The sequence below is a fragment of the Talpa occidentalis genome, unplaced genomic scaffold (genome assembly GCF_014898055.3).
Source record: "Talpa occidentalis isolate TD23 unplaced genomic scaffold, MPIMG_talOcc4v2.1 talOcc4.6, whole genome shotgun sequence".
In the NCBI taxonomy this organism is placed as follows: domain Eukaryota; kingdom Metazoa; phylum Chordata; class Mammalia; order Eulipotyphla; family Talpidae; genus Talpa; species Talpa occidentalis.
Genome location: NW_023604972.1, coordinates 111,836,321 through 111,858,880, shown reverse-complemented (window position 1 = coordinate 111,858,880; position 22,560 = coordinate 111,836,321). Strand labels below are relative to the sequence as shown.

The window sequence follows — 22,560 nt, the reverse complement described above, 5'->3', positions numbered from 1 at the left end:
GGCAAAAGCTGGAGCTGATGCTAAGTTTGGGAATCCCTGAGTGGCTGTTAAGCACTAAGTAAGCGAGGAAGGCCAGTGAGTCTCGTAAAATCACCTGTGGGTAATGCCCTGCTTGTTGTCGAGTGAGGGTGAGGAGCTGAGGAACCCGTCCTTGGGGGACAGGTGGGGAACGTGGCTTGGGATGGAGCCCAAGCCGAAAAGGGGACCCAAGAGAGGTAGCATGTGGAGTTTGGATCCCCGACCCATGTGCTTGTGCAGTGGGTTGGCCTGAGTGCAGGGGCCTACGTGTCACATTGGTGGCTATGAAAGCCGAATGTTGGAACGACCGAAGAAGATAGAAACCCTGAGGGTTGGCGATTACCCCCAACAGTAGAGAATTGCCAATCCCAGAGTGAGTGCATCCTGGGGGTGGATGTGGTGTGTGACTTGTGGCTGAGACCACAGCCAGAGAAGTCTGCGGCTCCTGGTGTCTGACGGTAGATGCCGTGAGTGGTTCCCCTCCCTTGTATGAGCAGTGCCTTCGGCAACAGATTTGGTGGATTATCTGCTGGTGCCAATAGTTGTCTTTTGCCACTAGGTTGGTGCCCTGCCTGGAATTATTTTGTTCTGTTGTATTTTGTTGTATTGTTTTATTGTGATGTATATACTGTTTTACTTTTTGTGGGCCATGGCTGCAGTGCTCTATTACCAAGAGAAACATATGTGACTTGTATAGACTGTCTGGCAGAAAACCCTGAGGAGGTGGATTGTAGGGTAAGGTAAAAAGTATCAGGCTTTTCTGCCCTCCCGCCCTTAGGATAGATGAAGGAACCCTGCGGTTCTGAATGCATGCCTGATGGCGGGCACCTGGAGTAGGGTATGGGCATATGTAGATGGGATTCATCTGGGCTAAGACTGGGCTTTTAAGGGCGACATCACGGGGACACCAGCAGAAGCAGAGAGAACACCAGAGAGCCCAGATAGAGTGAGGATTTGCTGGGGGCTGGAAGGACTGCCAGCCTCCCAGCCCCCAAGCGCCCCTGCCTGCCATATGCCTGGTAAATCTAAATAAAAGACCTGCAAAAGCCACTGAGGACGCTGACTCCTCCTTTACCTGGTCTGCTGGATCAGAAAACCTGCACTGTGTCGGTCCTGCCCCTACAGATGGAGTCGAAGACTGACAAAGAGGTGTAAGGAACCCAAGGAGAGCACTAAAATTTGCAAAGGTGTCAATGTTGTTGGTTGAGCTAGTTTGGAGGATTGGTAGTTTACAGCCAGTCGATTTTGGTCAAGTAATAGAAAATTGGCTGATACAAGGGAGAGGCTAAAACTGCAGAACCTCATCTTTCTCTTTTTTTAAAATCCTGTTTCTTCTTATTTATACTAGGTTTCTTCTATGGTCTGTAATTAACGGCTTCAGTATGAGTTTTATTTTTAAGTGTTTCTGTATGGGGAAATAACTTTTATTTTGAAAATGCTTTCATACATAGAAATTAGGGCCTAGGAGGTAAACATTTGCAGCACATTTGTTCCTGGGCTTTGGTGATTATAAATTTTGAGGTGCTTTGCTCTTTCTTGGGTGAGCTGGTAGCTCCCTGGAACTTTGGGTGTGTGGCGTATGAGAGAGTTGAAGTTTTTTTTAGCTCTGAAGGTGCTGAAAGAGCTGCATTAATTCTGAAGAATGAGTGCAATGAATTCCAGTTAGCCTGGGAGCACAATAGCAGGAAGGTTAGGCAAGCAAAATCTAGGTTCAAGGGGTCCTTTTTCCCTATATATTAATACCCAAAATAAAGTTTAATTTATAAATTAGCAAGATTAACAAGAAAATAATGAAGTAGAACAGTTACAACAAAATACTCTATGAAAGTTAATATAAATGTGGTCTCTCAAATCTCGTATGTAATACTTTCAGATTGTTATAGATCATGGGTAACTGAAATTGTGGAAAGTTAAAACTACAAAAAAGGAGGAATTGCTATACTGTAAAATACTAAACTCGATATAGCATACTGGCAGGCATTGTTACATTTATGTAATATTTTAGTCAGATTTTATTTATTGTAATAATTGTATTTAATTATGCTTTTCACACACACACACACACACACATATATCTTTTAAGTAAGGTATCAGCAAACTCTTTCCATAGAGGGCCGGATAAATGTTTTAGACTTTGCAGGCCTTCAATTCTCTGTTGCAACTTTCCTGTTGCAGTGCCAAAGCAACCACAGAAGCATAACGGTATTTCTGTCTTCCAATAAAACTTTATTTACAAAAAATGTAAATGCTGACTGCTGTTTTAAGTGATATGTTGATATGTTATGCATACAATAATAAATTGAAGATGTTTTGGAATAATTAATGAAGGAATATCTATAATTACTTTGTTATGAATAAAGCCCAGTTGTTAAAATTTTGTAGTATTTGTAAAATAAGTGACACATTCTTCCTATTCAAGTAGAAAAGAAGTCTTTTCTTCTTCCAGGATAGGTATTCTTCTGGAGCAAATGGAGATACTTTTAACAGGACCCCAGCTTCATCAGCAGGTATGTGTTTAGGTTAAAAAAAAAAACCTCTTTTCAGGTTAAGGACTTCATGTAGTGAATGAGCTGACTAGTAGATATCTTGTAGAGGGTGTTTTTTTAAATTTCCTAGTAAGAATTCATTCTGATTTGATTATTTCTTATATATGACTTTCAGGCTGCTAGGTAATTGTCAGAGTTCCTGACATAAAGGAGTAAGCTGGACTGTAAGGTTATTGTAGCAGGCTGCAATCATGGTGACCTGTCAGCATAGTAACAGGGTAAGCCAAACATGTCATATAAGATAGATAGGGTAAGTTTCTTTTAATTTAGGAAAAATCCTAGGAGATTATGAGAAATCAGTCAAGATAAGGGAACCTGTATCCTTGCTACTGTTTTGCCTCCATCACTTGTTTATATAGGTAATTGGTTCTTTTATGGAGTTTGATGTGGATGAGAAGATTAATGGAAGTGGTAGGAATTCAGCTAGGTAGTTAAACTGTTAGGAGATCTTTTATTTTGTTGAAGTCCAAGGAAGTCTGAGATGCTATTTCTATTTTTCAAAATTTCTATTATTGTAAATACATATTATGTAAAATTTACCATTTTAACTATACAGTTCAGTGGCATTAATTACAATCACATTGCTCTGCAACCATTACCACCATCTACCTCTAGAATATTTTCATCTTCCCAAAGTTTTTTTTTGTCCTTAGGGTAGATACCTGGAGTGGGATTGCAGTGTTATAATGTAGATCTATTTTTAATATTTTGAGGTATTTCCATATTGTTTCCTCTGGTGCTGGATCAGTCTTCATCTCCACCAATAGTGTACAGGTGTTCCCTTACCTCCACACCCTCTCCAACACTCACTACTGGTCTTTTGATATGGATCTCTGTGGCTTATTTACTACTTGTTACAAATTTATACCCTTAAATATGTGTGTGTATGTGTAACATTTTTAATCCATTTATCTCTTGATGGGCATTTGAATTGTTACCATATCTCAGCTATTGTGATGAACATGGGTGTGCATATATATCTTGTCCAAATCCTATTTTCATTTTATTTGGGTTCTACCTCAAAATGGAATTGCTGGATCAGATGGTAGACCTGTTTTTAATATTTTATAGGACTGACTTACTGTTTTCCATAGTGGTTGAACCAATTTATATTCCTACCAGCAGTGTATAAAGTTAATTTTTGTTAGTGGTGTAAGATACAAAAGATACATTTTGTTATAGGTGTAAAAATTTTTGTTAGTGGTAAGATAATGGTTTTGCCAATTTTTTTCTAGCACCATTACTTGAAGAGACTATCATTTTCCAAGTGGGTATTTTTTTTTTAAAGATGTATTCATTTTTATACATGAACCGGGGTACAGGCCAGATGCACGGGAGGGTGAGAGGATTCACCAGAGACAGAGCATGGAACAGAACAGGCAGACCGAAGAAATGTGCTGCTGAGGGGAACAGCGGGTGAGACAGGAGAGGTCTGCCTCGCCATGTGGGATTCTTGCCGGGCGGCCTGGATCAAACCCAGTGCTTAACCGCCTTGCCACTAGGGAGGCACCCCCCCAAGTGGGTATTCTTGATTCCCTTGTGGAATATTAGTTAACTGTATATGGAGTTTAATTCTGGATGCTCTATTCTGTTCCATTGGTCAATATGTCTCTTTTTGTGCCAGTACCATATTGTTTTTATTATTTTTATTTTGTGGTGTAGTTTGAAATACAGAAGTGTCATAGCTCTTTGTTTATTCTCAAGATTGCCTTTGTAGAGGTCTTGTCATTGCACACACATTTCAGGATTATCCTATTTTTGTGAAGAATGTTTTTGGTATTTTGATGGCTGTTGTAACTTTGGGCAGTATGGCCATTTCTACAATTTTAATTGTTGAATCATGTTTAGACTCTGCCTTTAACTTTTTAAAAATCTCACATACTGGTTCCTGTAATTCTTAAAAATTGTGTCCATTCTCTGTTGTACTTCTTAAAAAAGATTTATTTATGCATACAAGAATTGGGTTACAGAGGTGTGGGGGTGAGAGGATTTACCAGAGACAGAGTGGGGAACAGAACAGGCAGAATGACGGAAGCACACTGCTGAGGGGAGCAGCGGGCGAGTCAGAAGAGGTTTGCTGTGCCACACAGGTTGCTCCGTGGCCAGCCAGGGGATTGAACTCGTGCTGCAGAGGCTGTGGACAGCTTCATAGGTTGTGTCTTAACCCCTTGCACCACCAGGGAGGCCCTCTCTGTTGTAATTTTCAAAATTGACCAGTTATCATTTCCAAGATTATTTTGAACTGCCCTCTGATTTACCCTTTGGAGATATAAGGTACTACAGAGAATGTATTTAGAATTTCAGTAAATAGACTTTTCAGTCTGATAACTAGTTTAATATTAAAAGTCTAGTCTTTGTCCTGACTGGATAATTCTGACAAAGTTGTCTGCTTTCTTTATTTGCTTTCTTCTTTGAAAAATGGGGGAAATACCTCAATTTTAGGATGATTAAATATGTTAGTTTATACACACACACACACACATATGTACATAATGTAACCGTGCCTGGTACCTATATGCACTCAATAATTTTCTTGTGCACATATGATAACAATTAGCTATCTTGACTTTTACCACTTGTTTTAGTTGTCAATTAATTTAACTTAATTTACAACTATTATTGATTGAATCTTAAATATTCTTACTGGATATTAGCTTGTTCTGTTTTCCATGTTTGCTACCTGTTCAATTTCTTTAAATTGTTTTCGGAATGGCTACACTTTAGCTCTGCTTTGAAATAGAAATTCTGAGTTCTAGACATAGTCATTTATAGACTGATATAATGGCTATTTTCACTTATTTAATCTTTTCTAAAGAGACACTAACTTGTCAATATCAACCTTACCTCCTAAAAGGGTTGTTATAATGACAAGAACCAAATGAGATAATGTACATAAAAGTCCTTTGGTAAAGTGTAAAACTGTATGCCGGAGTGAATTTTTTTGATGGGAACAGTGCTTTGTATTGTTCTAGATTCACTCTAATTTTTCAATTTTACTTGGCTAAAGGGTCTTATATTGTTGGAAAGAAATTTTATATAGAATTTACTTTCCAGACATATTTGACAGTTTATTAAAATAGATGTCATTTAGAATAGAACCATGTGAGTTTTTCATCCTGAATTCCAAGTGTGGTTAAGGTTTGCATGATACAATATCATAGGCAAAACCCTGCATGCTCTCTGTAAATGATCATTCCTTACTAATAAGCCTAGTAAAAGATGGCTCACTCAAGTTTAAATTTGCTTGATATGAGTGAGGTTTCAGAATATAAAATTCTGTGTTATAATGTGAAATCACGTGCCCCTCCACACACACTTCTTTCTCTGATAATTTAATTTTTGGCGTTTTTGTCTTGGTCACTGTGTTTTTGCTATAGAAATAGGGAAAGTGTACATCTAGAGACTGTAGTAACCAAATGGACATCTACCACTTGCATCTTAGGTACAAAATGAATCAGGTGAAGAATTATGTAAAATGGTTGGAGATGAAGGAGAAAAAAGATCAATAGTGACCAAATAATATGAATGCAAAAGATGGAAGAAATCTTGGCAAGCATGAACAGAAACCTCACTTGAGTATAGGATACTTCTGTGTTTCTTTTTTTGTGTTAAAGTTTTATTTTATTTTTAAATTTTTTTATATTTATTTATATATTTTGTACATCATTGTTCATTTTTAAACACTGTTTGTTTCCTCCCCTCCCAGGTGTAGTCCCCATAGAATTTCCTTCACCAATGTGTGTGTAGGGTAAGGAAAAAGTATCAGGCTTTTCTGACCTCCTGCCATTAGGATAGATGACGGAACCCTGCGGTCCTGAATGCATGCCTCATGGCAGGCACCTGGAGTAGGGTGTGGGCATAGGTAGATGGGATTCATCTGGGCTAAGACTGGGCTTTTAAGGGTGGCATCACTGGGACGCCAGCAGAGAAGCTGAGAGCAGAGGAGGAGAGAGAGCCCAGAAAGAGTGAAGACTTGCTGGGGGCTGGGGGGCCTGCCAGCCCAGTACCCCTGCCTGCTGTGTACTTGGTAAATCCCAGTAAAAGCTTGCAAAAGCCACTGAGGGCTCCAGGACTCACTCTCCTTCACCCGTCTGCATAGGGTCATAGAAAACCTGCACTGTGGCCCTGTTCCTACTCCTACAATATGTGCGTGTGTGTGTGTTAGAGAGAGAGAGAGAGCACAATATTACAATATTCCCTGGATGACTATAGTTTACCTATTCACCTTTGATAAATGTTTTTTTTTTCTTTTTGCTATTACTGACAATGCTTAGGTTGATTTCAAGCAAAAATCAGTTATTTCACCAACAAACTGTATTTATTTGGAAACAACAACAACAAAAAAAGTAGTCTGGAAAGTTCACTATTAGAGTGTGACACATGCACATTTCCTTCCTTAGAACAAAAGCCTACACCAACTTACATAGATTTTATTTATTTTTTTTAAATTGCCTACAGTGCTGAGAATTTCTTTTTTTTTTTAAGATTTATTTATTTATACAAGAACTGGGGTACAGGCCAGATGCACAAGAGGGTGAGAGGATTCACCAGAGATAGAGCGGGGAGCAGAACAGGCAGACTGATGAAATACACTGCTGAGGGGAGCAGTGGGCTAGACAGGAGAGGTCTGCCACGCCATGTGGGCCTCTCGCCGGCCAGCTGGCCGGGATCGAACCGGCACTGCAGAGGCTGCAGACAGCCTCACAGCATGGCGCTCAACCGCCTTCTGCCACCAGGGGAGTCCCCCAACTTATACAGATTTTAGAGGGACTGTTAGAACCAAAGAGTTCATTGGACGAAAATGAGAGTTCTGTGTGTGGCGGCTGCTTAGTACTTGGTTTATGACATTCTGTCATTGATGGAACTGTTGCTCAGCAAGGAGGAACTTGCTGGAGCAGAGAAGCTCATCACTTCTGCAAGGCAACGTCACTTCATGTAGTCTGCAGATTGCCTGTTTGTGAGAAGTCTTTTCTAGCCTCCTGACCTCATTTAAGATTTCTGTATATTAATTTTCATACTTATCAAAACATTATTATATCTATCTGTTATTTTGTGAGTATATCCAGAGGAGACATTCATATCTTCAAAACCCATGTTTTTTTTTTTAATTAAGCTCAGGGCTGATCCAGTTTTAAAGTTGTATTATAGGTCTTGGCTTTGGCAAACTTTAATATTTCAGCCAGTCATGTGATTGAAAAATGCTGTCTCCTGCTTTTGAATTACAATTACTTTAGTTATGAGTGAGATTTCATCACCATTTATTTAATTTAGAACTACCTATTCTTATTGATAGCCCATTTTTTTAGGTCTGTTTCCCTTTTTTTTCTATAAATTACTTCTTTGTCACATAGGTGGCATATGAAAAGATTCAAATTTATATATCACCAAGATTATTTGTTATTTTAACTGACAAATGTTACTTGCTTTAGAAATAGATGACGGACCTTCTCGAAGAGATCATTTCATGAGAAGTGGGTTTGCCACTGGGCGGAGTTTGGGTACCAGAGGTAAGTTACTTTGCCTTATTCTCAACTTTGAATAGAATGGATAGTGTTGTGGAAGTTTTAAGCAAGGCTTAATCTGTTGTAGTTCAGTGTACATTGGACTTTGAATAATTTTATCAAATGTCAGTGTTTCTTTGCTGTTTCATACTTGTTTATAGTATAGTAGGAAATAGTTAAATTGATTAGCTATAGAAGTTAAAAATAATTGCTTCACAGCACCATTTTTTTAATGGCCAGTAATTTATTTTGGTTATTTTCTTGTTTAAAACCTAAGGAATTCAAAAAGAAGTTTATCTTTGTGGCTGTTATTTTTTTAATTAGAAATAGCAATAGTAGGTGGATGCTATTGAAATATAAATGACATAGGACATTTTTCTTAGCTGTATATTTGGTAAAATGATCACAGTAATCAGGGGTACTAAATGTGTTTATGATTAATGATTTCCAAAGTTGGCCTGAGAACAGTATTTGTAAAAGCATTCAGAGATTAGGATGAGAAATTTTTCTTAATATTTTATTTCTCAAAAACTATTAAAATGCTGAAATATTTTATACTATTTCATATAAGTTAAATATGTGTTATTATGGTGTGATAAAGCATTATTGAGATATCAAATTAATATTATTTTGAAATCCATTTTCTTTTACGGGATGCCATAAACTAGGACTAATCAGCAGTTTTAAATACACATAACAGTCTTGAATTTATTATGTTAATCTTTGAAAAACTTAATTGCTATTTCTAGATATTTCTATGCATTGGAAACTTAAAGTTGATGTGTAGTATATTTCATTGAAACTTGGGGAGCTTAATTGCTTGTTTAGATGTAATTAACACATGTGAATATTGTACTTTGACATGTTCTTGTTACTAATGGTAATAACATGTATAGCAATTATATGCATTGACGAATCATGTAATGGTTTACTAAGAGGTTTAAGTGTCCATTTTGTTTGCTGGTACTAACATTAGAAATAATACGTTACTATTACATTCAGGAATATGTTTAAGCCCTGTCTTAGAATAGCTTATGTGTTACTTTTTAATTGAGACTTCTAAACATTGTTGAATAAAGCCTTTTTAGATGAGAAAACCATTGAAGTGACAGATTTTATTACAAATTATTATTTCTATGAAATACACATTAAACTTCCAATCAAAACTCTCTTGAATGTTAATACTTTTAAAAAGTTATATTTATAGTACATATCATTCCAGAAATTCATAGAGCCATGAGTATAATTTCTTTGGCTTATGACTCATCTAATATTTTAGTTTCAATTTCTGTATTTTTTCAGAACTTGTATAGCTAGTAATGTGTTTTTGATATTCTCTCTTAATTGCTTGAAATATAATAAAAAATAATAACTTTCCATGTTCTGTGAGGTATGACCTAAACAGTCTGAACTTCTTGAATCACATGTTTTCAGGATGTGATGAAAATAGTTATATACAATTTTGCATGTGGCTTTAAGAATTTCACAGTTCATTAACGGTTGTATTTAGGCTATTACAGAGATATAGAAGACAGCTTGACGATCACAAGATAATGCTTTAATATTTTTCCCAGTGATAAAGTGGCAGTTTATGCCTTTTTGGAATTGTATTCCAGTTTGATTTTATTTTTTTAAAAACGTTTTCTTTGTCATAGCATCTCTGCCCTCAAAATTTTTAATCTAGTGGCAGAGAAACACATGGAAAGAAATATTACTAAAAAGATACATAGTATCCTGCAGAAAAGTGGAGGATGGCTTTATTATGACTGAAAACTTCAGGAAGATTTTATAGACTAGATGACCTTTGAACTGAACTTTTGAAGAGTAAAAAGAATTTTGACAGGAAAACAGGGAATGCTTTGCTGAAGGAATTGTATGTAGGAAGGTAAAAATATTAGATATTCACAATGTGTGAGTATGGGAAGTTGTTTGGTGTTTGAATTAAAATGTTGGTGTCTACTGAATGGGAGAATATCTGATATCCAGGTAAGGATAGATACCAAAGATATACATAAAACTCATAAAACGCTACAAAAACAAAACGATAACCCAATCAGAAAATGAGCAAAAGAACTAAATAGATACCTATGCAAAGAAGACATTAAAATGGGCAGCACACACATGAAAAAATGTTCACAATCACTTAAAGAAAAGTAAATCAAGACCACAATGAGATATCATCTCACACCTGTGAGAATGGCCAAAAAGACCAGAAACCCATGCTGATGAGGATGTGGAATAAAGGGAACACTCCTACGCTGCTTGTAGGAATGCAAACTGGTTCAGCCCTATGGAAAGCAGTGTGGAGGTGTCTCAAAGCACTACTTATTATAGCTAAACTATGAAAACAACCTAAATTCCCCAGAACACATGAGTGGATCAAGAGGATGTGGTATACATACACAATGGAATACCAATCTGCAATCAAAAAAGATAAACTCTCATGCTATTTGCAGCAACATGGATGGAACTTGAAAGGATAATGTTAAGTGAAAGAAGTCAGAAGGAGAAAGATACATATCAGATGGTGTCACTAATATTCGTAATATAAAATAACTAAATTAAGAGTCTAATAAAGACAAGCTGGAATAGTAACCCTTGGTAATTGACTATAGACTGAAATACCAATATGGGGAGGGGTCGGGGGAGGGAAAGAACAAAGAGGGAAGGAAGCACAGTGGTCTGTGGTGGTGGAATATGGGTGAGTTGGTGGTGAGTGCACTATGGTGGTGATATCTGCTGGGGGCACCCTAATATTACCTCAGTTAAAATGAATAAATTATTTAACTTATTAAAAAAATACAAGTGAAATATAAGTTTTGGTGAAGATGAGGACAAAAGGGAAACCTAGTGCATTCTTAGTATAAATGTTAAACATGATGCAGCCACTTTAGAACACTGTATGATGATGACTCAAAAAATTGAAAATAAGATGATACCATCCAACAACAACAAAAAAATGTTCGGGTTTTCAGAGTTATGTACTGGGAGATGAAAGCTAAGAAGGCTGATAGAGGGAAATACTATGGAAGGGTGACAAGGTGAATGAAGGGAGTGGTAGCTTTATTTTTTAGTATATGATCCCTAGTTTTAATTTTGAAAGTGGAAAGATTGAGAAAGTTAATTAGGACAAAGGTATAAAATTTTCAGTAGCAATGATTCGCACAGGGGCACAGTGTAAATAACTGTTCTATGAGGGTGAGGCTTGGGTTTCAGTATACAGAAAATCATAGTTGATTAAAGGTCACTAGTAAAATAACTAGTAGAAAGCTGTATTTCACCACCAGTTTTTTTTTTTTTATGTTTTTACCTTGGTATTATAATTTAAGAGTTTGAAAAAAGAAGTTACAGGTAGATTATGTCTGTTTAAATTGTAAGCTTCTATACTACTCACTGCTCATCCTTGGGAACCCCTTATCCCAAAGGTTCATTTAATTCCTAGTTTTTTAATTTAAAAAATTAACTTATTAAAAAAATTTCCTTATTTTTCTGTATTTCCATATTTTTCATGACACAATTTTATATGTTAAAAGAGTTTACTCTATCTGAACTTTTTCAGATGCTGGCAAGTCTAATAAAAAAGAATACATCCACAAAGGGTGGCTTTGGAGTTGGAAAGGGTTTTGGAAACAGAGGTAACCTGCTTAGGATATTTTACAATCAGAACATGAGTCACCCCAAGTCTTTAGTCTTTGAGTTTATATTCCCTTTAAGATCTTTAGAAAGTATGTGTCTTTCTATAGAATCACAAGGAAATGTTTTCACTTTCCTAGTCATGGTTTATAGCAGTTTATGCTGCTTTGGGTGTGACTGCTGTTCCATTTAGCTTTTTTTTTTTTTTTTTTTAATTGCCATGCTACCTGTCTTCAAGTTGATTTAACCCACAGGTGAACTCCAGTTGTGTGGGTTTTTTGTTGTTGTTTGTTTTTTACACAAGACCGTTCCCTTATCTCCCCAAATGAGAGAACAATTTTATACTTCCAAAGATGAATCTGAATTTTCATTGGTAGTGGAATAAAGAACCAGTAGAAGCTTTGAAATTGTTTTTTTCTCTTAAAAGAAAAAAGTTCTGTAGATCAGAACTTGGGTAGAGTTTCATTAAGATCAAGTGTACTAGTGTGTCAATGGAAGATCTTCCCAAGCATTTTGGAAACCCAACACTTAAGTTTGTGATTATACTCTTCTGTAGGGATTAACTTTATTTTGAAATTATATATATACTCAAGGGAGATTTTTTTGTCATCCAATCAATATCAAGACCATAGAACACTTGCTTCCATATGCTAATTTTGTATTCCATTTCCATGGAGTTTTGTAATAGAAGAGACGTTAGATTTTGTTGAACCTTGGATGTTAAGTGAGTTAATATGTGTACATTTTGCATACAAATTTGGCACCTGTCAAAAATAGTAGGTAATTAGTCCTATATTAAAGAAGTCATAATTCAGTGCAATTTATACTTAATCGTTTGGGCTAAATACTACCTGATAGGCATCCTACATTGACATTGAATTTTAAGGCATATATTCCCACTATATATTTGCACTAAAGATCATTTTATTAAGACTCCATATTTAAAATTTTTATGGCTTATTACTGATGAATTCTTTTTTGTTTATTTTTATTGATGTTACAATATTTAACACTGAATATGATTTAGAAGTATAGGTGCACACCTTTTCAGATGAATATTACCACTCCATGCCCACCAGTAGAGCCCCAAGTATCCTCCATCATAGTACATTGGGCCCCCTTCACCCTTTGATCCCTACCCCTAACCTTGCCCTCTGGTAGCCTCAAAACTGTTGTCAAACTTCAAGGATTTGTTTTACTTTGTATTTTTTGTTCCCATTGCTTTGTTTCTTTATATTCCACATATGAGTGAAATCATCTATTATTTTTTCTTTCCTCCTTCTCCTTTCTTCACTCCTTCCTTCCTAAAGTAATAACAGCTAACATTTATTGAGTCTTTGCTATATGAAGCACTTAGATACTAAGTGCTTAACATGTACTAACTCATTTAATACTCAGACTTTTAAGTAATAGTATTATCTCCCCAATTTCGAAGATTAATCTGGAACAGAGATAGTTGAAGTAAATTGCCCAATGTCATCTAGCCAGTGGCAGAGGTGAATTTGATCCCAATCAATTTGTCTCTCTGGTCCATACTCTCAGCTCCTATGCTATATAGCATCACTAGAACCAATGGTGAAGCATGCTCAAAATTTAAAACTCCCAATTGCACACCTGATTCTAACATATAAACTGTTTCTAATGATGTTTTCTAATTTCTTTCTAAAAGACAGACATCTATCTTCAGTTTTATTAGCTCTTGTGATGAATATTTTTAAAATTAATTTTAGAGACATGTCTGCGCTATAGGTTCATAAGTCTAGACACAGGTTTTTGTTAAAGAGAAATTTTATTTTTAAAAAAATTTTTTATAAATATTTATGCATACAAGAGCTGGGGTACAGACCAGAGGTGTTGGAGGTGGTGGTGAGAGGATTTACCAGCGACAGAGTGGGGAGCAGAATGGGCAGATTGACTGAAGTACACTGCTGAGGGGAGCAGTGGGCAAGTCAGGAGAGGTCTGCTGTGCCATCTGGATTGCTCCCTGGCTAGCTGGGGATGGAACTTGTGCTGCAGAGGCTGGCTGTGGATAGCTTGATAGGTTGCATCTTAAGCCCTTGCACCACCAGGGAGGCCCTAAAGAGAAATTTTAAAGCATAACTTGATAAAGGTTTTTTTAAAATTCTGTTAGCAAAAAGTTGGCAGAATTTGTCACTGAGAAGAAAAAAATAATTGAATGTTGGATTATAATTAGTTGTTTTCTCCAGTGGATGAAGAGATTGTGTTAATTTATAAAATTTTAAAATTTGGTATATTCTAATTAAAATTTGAATAGAAAGTATACGGTGGTTATACTTCATGTACCCTGTTGTGTCCATGTACATATTGTAGGACTATACGACTTCTGAGGTAACATAAGATTGGTTGACGTTTTAACCTTAATAACCTGACACAAGGGAGAAATTATAATGCTGCTTCTATGAACTCTCATTTAGTATTTATATGTATAGATGTATGTAGTTTATCTTATTTAAAGCATCATAACTAGTTGTCCTGATGAGGTTTTGTTTTGATTTTTAGCCACAGTTACAGGTAATTGTTACTTTCATATATTTTCAAATTATGTTTTACATAGGTTTTTCAAATAACAAGTTTGAAGAAGGTGATAGTTCAGGTTTCTGGAAAGGTAAGTTCAATTTTTTGGTAACTTATGGATTCTTTTCAGTGTAATACACTTTGTTACATATCATAGCTCTGCTGTCTTCCAGTTGAATGACTTAGAGCAAATTGATGTAATTTCTCCAATTCAGTTTCCTATTCTGTAGAATGGAGAACCATCCATTTTATGGATTGTAGGTAGACTACGTGAAAATTATATAAAAAAGCACAAAACTTAGTGCCAGATATGATCATGGTAAACAGTAGATGCCATCTATCTTCATTAAATATTTGAGACTTGATCTTACACTGTTAGTTGAGTCTCAAAATGAAAACCAATTCTAAACCTCATCACTTTAAAATGCTTTTGGAAAAAGGTGGTTTTTAATATATCAAATAAGATACTGGCAGTCTCAACACCTTGCTTGTCTCAGCTTTTTCTTCTATCCCAGTCAAATTAAAAACATATAATGTAGAGCTAATGTTGGAGAGAAGAAAAACATCACTATGTTTATTCTTTTCCATTTTTACTTGATCCTATCTTCCAACCTTTAATTAATACTCAAAATCATTTAGCAGAGACCTTCCTTACCAGTTGTCTACTTTCAGTGTGGGCTAGAGTACTTTTGAACACCAAGGCCAGTTTGCACAGCGCTTGAAAGAACTTCTTTCTCCAAAACCATCTACTTCTCTTTGACCCACTTTTCCTCTGTCATCATTCTTAGTTTTCCTATAATTAAAACACCCACGCGTGAATTGAATTATTTCATTCTCAACAATTGTTGGCAAACCCAGGAACAAGTTTTAGTATAATGACAGAAACTTTGCACACCCATGATAGCATGTTGTGTGGTTATTTTTCTCTGCAATCTAGTTTCCTCTAGCTGTGTAGTGATTAGGAAGTCAGGTTTTGGAATTGGATACCCTAGTTTAAGACCCAGATCCTCCTCTCCTGTTAGTTGTGTAACATTGAAAAATGTTTTTAATTTCTGTATTTAATTTTCTCTGTGTACAAAATGAATACCAGCTTTCAAAATTTTGTGAGGATTTAAATAATACATATAAAACAGTGCCAAACAGATATGTGTTACTATTACTATTTTTATATAGTTAATAGGGTGTAGTGTAACTAATCTTGGGATCATTATCTTATTTTTGCTTTTGGCTTTAATTTCTAACTCTACAGAGACTTTTTAAAAAGAATTTTTTGTTTTGAAATAAAGACTCATAGAAATTGCAAAACCAGTGCATAGGGTTTCCGTCTGCCAATTTCTCATTAGCTTATTTTAATTCCCATTGTGGTTAAAATAACTATAGATTTGTTTTAGGGAAATAATTGGTCAAAGACAATGTAAGACTTAATTTTTCTTACCAGATCTCAAATTAATTCATACTTTTTTTTTTTCCTGTAACCAACATCATTGTTCCAGAGCCAGTCTTTTAAAAATTCTTTCTTTCCTGATAATTTCCCTTATAACATTAAATTCTGCTTCCAAGAAAGTTGTCTTGATGTTAGAAGACTCTTAGATATGTTTGGTACTTGTTGACTTCATTTCAAATAGGAGTCTGCAGCAAGAGCTCTTGGTTATTTTTTATAGTAAAACAGTATTATTTGTTATGTAGGTTAGTACTTTTGCAAAGGAACTTAATAGCTTGGTAAGCTGTTTAGCCATTATATGTCATCACTGTGACTTAAAATTCTAAAATGTTAAACAATAATGACATGTTAAAAACAAAAACCCTGTAACCCACTATATTTCCCATATGTGGCTTTGTTGTAATCTTCTAGAAAGTTTAGTTATTACTATAACTAAAGTTGTATCAGTAAAATACACTTTTTTTTTTTAATCTTAAATTTTATTTTTATATTCCCCCATACAATTGCAAACGCCCCATTCTGACCCCAATCCTTCCCCTCCCGCCCCCCACCCCCCAAAAAGTGTCTCTGGTTCATAGTTTTTTGTTGATTTTGATTTTCACTTTCTTATATTCATTTTCCTGGTCCCTTATTTAAGTTTTCTAGATTCCTGCTATGAGTGAGACCATCCGGTATTTTTCTTTTCTTTCTGGCTTATTTCGCTGAGCATGATCCCTTCCAGCGCCATCCATGTTGCTGCAAATTGCATGTGTTTATCTTTTTTGAATGCTGAGTAATATTCCATGGTATATATGTACCACATCTTCTTGATCCAGTCATCTACTTTTGGGCATTTGGGTTGTTTCCAAAGCTTAGCTATTGTAAACAGTGCTGCTATAAACATAGGGGTGCAGGTGCTCTTTGGAATTGATGTTTCTGTGTCCTTTGGGTAAATACCTAGGAGTGGAATTGCTGGATCATATGGAAGCTCTATGTTTAGTAGGTCCAGAAATCTCCACACAGCTCTCCATAGTGGTTGGACCAGTTTGCACTCCCACCAACAGTGCAGAAGAGTTCCTTTTTCTCCACATCCTCGCCAACATTTGTTGTTGCTAGTTTTTTTAATATGTGCCATTCTCACTGGTGTGAGATGGTATCTCATGGTAGTTTTGATTTGCATTTCCCTGATTGCAAGTGATGTTGAACATTTTTTCATATGTCTGTTGGCCATTTGCATTTCCTCTTCAGAGAAGTTTCTTTTTAGCTCTTCTGCCCATTTTTTGACTGGATTATTTTCTTTGTTGTTGCTGAGTCTCATCAGCTCTTTGCAGATTTTTTGTGATCAGTCCTTTATCATTAGTGTTGGGTGCAAAAATGTTCTCCCAGTTGGTGGGGTTTCTCTTTGCTTTTGTTATTGTCTCTTTTGCTGTGCAGAAGCTCTTTAATTTGATGTAGTCCCAGCTGTTTATCTTTGCCTTCACTATCACTGCTTTGGGTGATGTGTCTGTAAAGATGTCTTTGATGTGCAAATCCCGTAGTGTTTCGCCTATATTTCCTTCTATGTATTTTATGGTTTCAGGTCTTATGTCTAGTTCTTTAATCCATTTTGAGTTGATTTTTGTGTATGGTGTGAGGTAGTGGTCAAGCTTCATTCTTTTGCATGTAGCGACCCAGTTTTCCCAGCACCATTTATTGAACAAACTTTCTTTGCTCCAATGCATAGTCTTTGCTCCTTTGTCAAAGATTAGTTGACCATAAATCTGTGGGTTTATTTCTGGATTTTCTATTCGATTCCTTTGGTCTGTATGTCTGTTCTTGTTCCAATACCATGCAGTTTTGATGATTATGGCTTTGTAGTATAGTTTGAAGTCTGGGAGTTTGATGCCTCCATTTCCTTCTTTTTTTTTCAGTAGAGCTTTGGCTATTCGGGGTTTTTGGTGATTCCATATGAATTTCATCAATAATTGTTCTATTTCTTTGAAGAATGCCATTGAGATTTTGATTGGAATAGCATTGAATCTGTATATTGCTTTTGGTAGGATGGCCATTTTAATAATGTTTATTCTTCCAATCCATGAGCAGGGGATGTCTTTCCATTTCTTTGTGTCTTCTTCTATTTCTTTTAACAGTGTTTTATAGTTTTCTTTGTATAGGTCCTTTACCTCTTTTGTTAGATTTATTCCCAATATTTGATTTTTTTGTTTCAATAATAAAAGGGGTGGTTTTTTTTGATTTCTTCTTCTTCAGATTTATTGTTTGTGTATAGGAAGGCTACTGACTTTTGCATGTTGATTTTGTATCCTGCCACTTTACTGAACTGACCGATGAGTTGAATTAGTTTTTCTGTGGAGATTTTGGGGTTCTCTATGTATATTATCATATCATCTGCAAAGAGTGATAGTTTGACTTCTTCTTTTCCTATTTGGATTCCTTGGATGTCTTTCTCTTGTCTTATTGCTCTGGCTAGGACTTCCAGTATTATATTGAAAAGCAGTGGTGAGAGTGGACATCCTTGTCTTGTTCCAGATCTTAATGGAATTGCTTTCAGCTTTTCACCATTGAGAATGATACTGGCTGTTGGCTTGTCATAGATGGCCTTTATGATGTTGAGGTATGTTCCTTGTATCCCAAGAATTTCAAGGGCTTTTATCATGAATGGGTGTTGCACTTTGTCGAAAGCTTTCTCAGCATCTATTGATATTATCATATGGTTTTTATATTTCTTTTTGTTGATGTGTTGGATAACGTTGATTGATTTTCGGATGTTAAACCATCCTTGTGCCCCTGGAATGAATCCAACTTGGTCGTGGTGAATTATCTTATGGATACATTGTTGGATTCTGATAGCTAAAATTTTATTGAGGATTTTTGCATCAGTGTTCATTAGGGAGATTGGCCTATAGTTTTCCTTTTTTGTGTTGTCCTTATTCGGTTTTGGTATTAGTGTAATATTGGCTTCATAGAACGTGTTTGGTATTGTCCCTTCCTTCTCAATTTTTTGGAAGAGTTTGTGAAGGATAGGCACTAATTCGTCTCTGAATGTTTGGTAGAATTCATTTGTAAATCCATCAGGTCCTGGGCTTTTGTTTTTGGGGAGGTTTTTGATTACCATTTCAATTTCGCTGCTTGTAATTGGTCTGTTTAGGTGTTCTATTTCTTCTTTATCTAGCTTTGGGTGATTGTAGAGTTGTAGGAATTTGTCCATCTCCTCTAGATTTTTGAACTTGTTTCCATATAACTGTTCATAGTAGTTACTGATTATTCTTTTGATTTCTGCTGTGTCCGTTGTGATTTCTCCTCTTTCATTTATGATCCTGTGTATTTGTGCTTTCTCCCTTTTTCCTTTGTGAGCCTGGCTAGGGGTTTGTCTATTTTATTTATTTTTTCAAAGAACCAGCTCTTGGTTTCATTGATCTTTTGGATTGTTTTTTTAGTTTCAATTTCATTTATTTCTGCTTTGGTTTTTATTATTTCTTTTCTTCTACTGGATTTGGGGTTTTTTTGTTGTTCTTTTTCTAGATCTTTGAGCTTCGAGATTAGGTTGTTTCTTTGAGTTCTTGTTTTTGATGTGAGCTTCTATTGCTATATATTTTCCTCTTATTACTGCTTTTGCTGCATCCCATACATTTAGGATATTGGTGTCCTCCTTGTCATTCAATTCAAAGAATTTTTTAATTTCTTCTTTGATCTCCTCGTTAGTCCAGTGGTCTTCCAGTAGTGTGGCTTTTAATCTCCATGAGGTAGGATAGTTTCCTTGCCTTCTTTTATGATTTATTTCTAGTTTGATGCCTTCGTGGTCAGAAAAGATGGTTGGTATGATTTCAATCTTGGTGTATCTGTTGATGTTTGTCTTGTGCCCCAGTATGTGATCGATCCTGGAGAATGATCCGTGTGCGCTTGAGAAAAATGTGTACTCCGTTTTTTTTGGGTTTAGTGTTCTATAGATGTCTGTTAAGCCCAAATGCTCTAGGTCCTTATTTAGAGCTTTAGTTTCTTTACTTATTTTTTGTCTTGTTGATCTATCCATTGTTGATAGTGGTGTGTTGAAGTCTCCCACTACGTATGTGTTTTCTCTGATGTCTGTTTTCAGAGAGGACAACAGTTGTCTGATATATTTTGGTGCTCTTTCGTTTGGTGAGTATATGTTAATGAGTGTTATTTCTTCTTGAAGTATTGTCCCCTTAATCATAATGTAGTGACCATTGGGTCTCTTTTATTTTTTTGAGTTTGAAGTCTGTTTTATCTGATATAAGTATAGCTGTTCCTGCTTTCTTTTTTGGCCCATTTGCTTGTAGGATTGTTTTCCATCCTTTGACTTTGAGCCTATTTTTATCTTTTGTAGCTAAATGTGTTTCCTGGAGACAGCAAAAGGTTGGGTTTTGTTTCTTAATCCAGGCTGCCACTCTGTGTCTTTTTATTGAAGAGTTTAGTCCATTTACATTTAGAGTTAATATTGATATGTTAGCATCTGTATTTGCCATTATGTTTGTCTTTCCTTTGATTTTATTTATTCTTTTAATAACTTTTTTTTTTTTTTTTGGTCTTCTTTCGTTGTTATTCGTCCCTCTGTGGTTCTGGCTTTAGGATTCCTTGTAGTATTTTTTGGAGTGGGGGTTTATTCGTAATGAAATTCCGGAGTTTCTCTTGTCTGGGAAGGTCCATATTCTTTCTTCATGGAGGAAAGAGAGCTTTGCGGGATAGAGTATTCTTGGTTGGCATCTGTTTTCTTGGAGTCTGTTGACTATGTCCCTCCACTCTCTCCTTGCCCGTAGTGTTTCTTCAGAGAAGTCTGATGTCAGCCTGATTGGTTTTCCTTTGAATGTTATCTGTTTCTTTCCTCTTGTCAGCTTCATTATTTTTTCCTTGTCCTGGATTCTTGGGAGCTTTACTATTATGTGTCTTGCTGTGTTTTTCCTTTCGTCGTGGAAGTTTGGTGTTCTTCTTGCTTCTTGTATATCAATTTTCAGCTCCTTCTTCGCATTTGGGAAGTTCTCTTCAATTATCTCCTGGAATATTTTCTCTGTTCCTACATCTCTCTCCTCTCCTTCTGGAATTCCTATAACTCTTATATTTCCTTTCCTCATGGAGTCAGATAGTTCCCGAAGTCTTTCTTCATTCTTTTTCCTTCGTACTTCTCTTTCCTTTTCTGTTTTGGTTCTTTTTATTTCTGTGTCTTCAAGAGAACTTATTCGTTCTTCCATTTCATCTATTCTGCTTTCCTTGCTTTTCCCGGAGTTCTTTAGTTCCTCCATTAATTCTTTGATCTCCTGCATTTCTTTTACTTCCCTCTTTAGGGACTCAATTTCATTCTTCTGACCATTGTTTTCCCTCTTTAGGGACTCAATTTCCTTCTTCTGATCTATCACTTTTTTAATCATGGCAATTTTAAATTCTCTTTCTGGAAGGCTCAGAAGTTCTTCCAAGTTGCTGTCGTTGCAATCTGGGGAGTGGTTTTCTTTTTGTGGTGTGCTTCTTTCCTGAGGAGTTGTTAGGTTGCGTGTGGTTCTTCTACTCCCTACTGTCTGTTTTCTAATTTGTCGTATGCGTTGGGACACTGTGATGCTCGGACTGACTGGCATCTTGGGTGAACTTCTCCGCTCCCCTCTGGCTCTTCCAGGAGCCATCTCTGCCTTCTGGGGGAGCTTTCTGCTGGTTTTAGGCAGTTTTTACTGAGGAAATGTCCCTGTTCTCAAATGGCGAAGCGGGATGCAGTCCCTGCGCCTCCGGTTTCAGGCACACTCTTCTGCGCCCCCGGTCTGCCCCGGACGTGAGTGCCTGCTCCCTCTGTGAGCTCAGACTGCTGGTCGGAAGGGGCCTGGCGTGGAATAACTTCCCGGCTGGCCACTGCAGAAGCCTTCTGCCCTTTTCAAGTAGTCTTAAGAAATTTCCTGTTCTATGGGGTGTTAGTGACTTTTTCCTGGTCACTAGGTGGCGCCAGAGATCTCTCCTAGTGTCCTTGGGGGGCTGTTTTTCGTCCCCCCAACCCCGTGGGACAGGGAGCAGAGCGGGAATGGTAGGGTACACCTCAACAGCTTTGGGGTGCTGTGTCTGCCTTGTGCCCCACCGTCGTGGAGAACCCACGCCCCGAATTTTCGTGCCCCGGGTCTCAGTTCAAAGCCCTCAGTTCCAGGACGCGGGCTGTAGCCCAGTTCAGTGGCGCGGGAATGGCGCCTTTTGCACTGCTCCCGTGCCCGGGTGCCTGGTTCCTGCTCACTCAGGGAGGGACCTTCACCTCAGTGAGGACCTCCGCGCGTCTCCCCGCAAGCCTAGGTCGTCTCCCCACAAGCCTAGGTCGCAGGCGCGGGTACCTGGGCAGCCGCGATTCCGGTCTGCACTTGCTTTTCAAGCTCCCCGAGCGCGCTGCGTTTCCGCGCCAGCTTACCGGCAGCCTGGGCTGTGTGCGCGTCTCCCGGGGTCTTTGTTCTTCTCTATTGGCGCCCGGAGCCGTTCGCTCACCGCCGCGGCGAATCCTGCAGGGTTCGCCTCAGCTCCGGTTCATGGGGTGTGGTGGCTGCAATAGTTCCTTTCCACGCACAGTCCCGCTTGCTGCGTCGTTTGTTCTTGTTGGTTGTTTTGGTTTGTTGTTTCCCTCCTCTCTGCCGGTCGGAGAGTGCCGCCTCTGTGGGCGGGGGAGGGGAGCAGGGTTCTGCGCTTCCCTCCCTTCTAGTCCTCTTTTATGGCCACTTTCTTCTTCGGGTAGTTTGCTGGAGTCGTCCGTTTATCTTCCGTGTCCCAGTTCTCACTGGGACCTGCCGCTTTTCCTCCCTATTCACTTTTTTTAATGGGAGATCTTACTCGCAGCGTCTCCTCGCCGCCATGTTGCTCCGCCCATCTCAGTAAAATACACTTTTAACTTTGAAAAATTATTCATTCCTTGATATCACTCCACTCTTTCAAAATATCTCTG

The 22,560-nt window shown here is 37.3% G+C and overlaps 1 protein-coding gene across 3 annotated transcripts in view; it reads left to right on the top strand.

Moving 5' to 3' along the window:
• DDX4 (DEAD-box helicase 4) overlaps positions 1-22,560 on the top strand; it is a 51,987-nt gene that overhangs the window by 4,869 nt on the left and 24,558 nt on the right. For all 3 annotated transcript variants that reach the window (XM_037529733.2, XM_037529734.2, XM_037529732.2), the window contains exons 3-5: positions 2,465-2,525; positions 7,994-8,071; positions 14,274-14,324. In XM_037529733.2, coding sequence (XP_037385630.1) covers positions 2,465-2,525; positions 7,994-8,071; positions 14,274-14,324 — 190 coding nt within the window. The remainder of the gene's footprint in view (positions 1-2,464; positions 2,526-7,993; positions 8,072-14,273; positions 14,325-22,560) is intronic.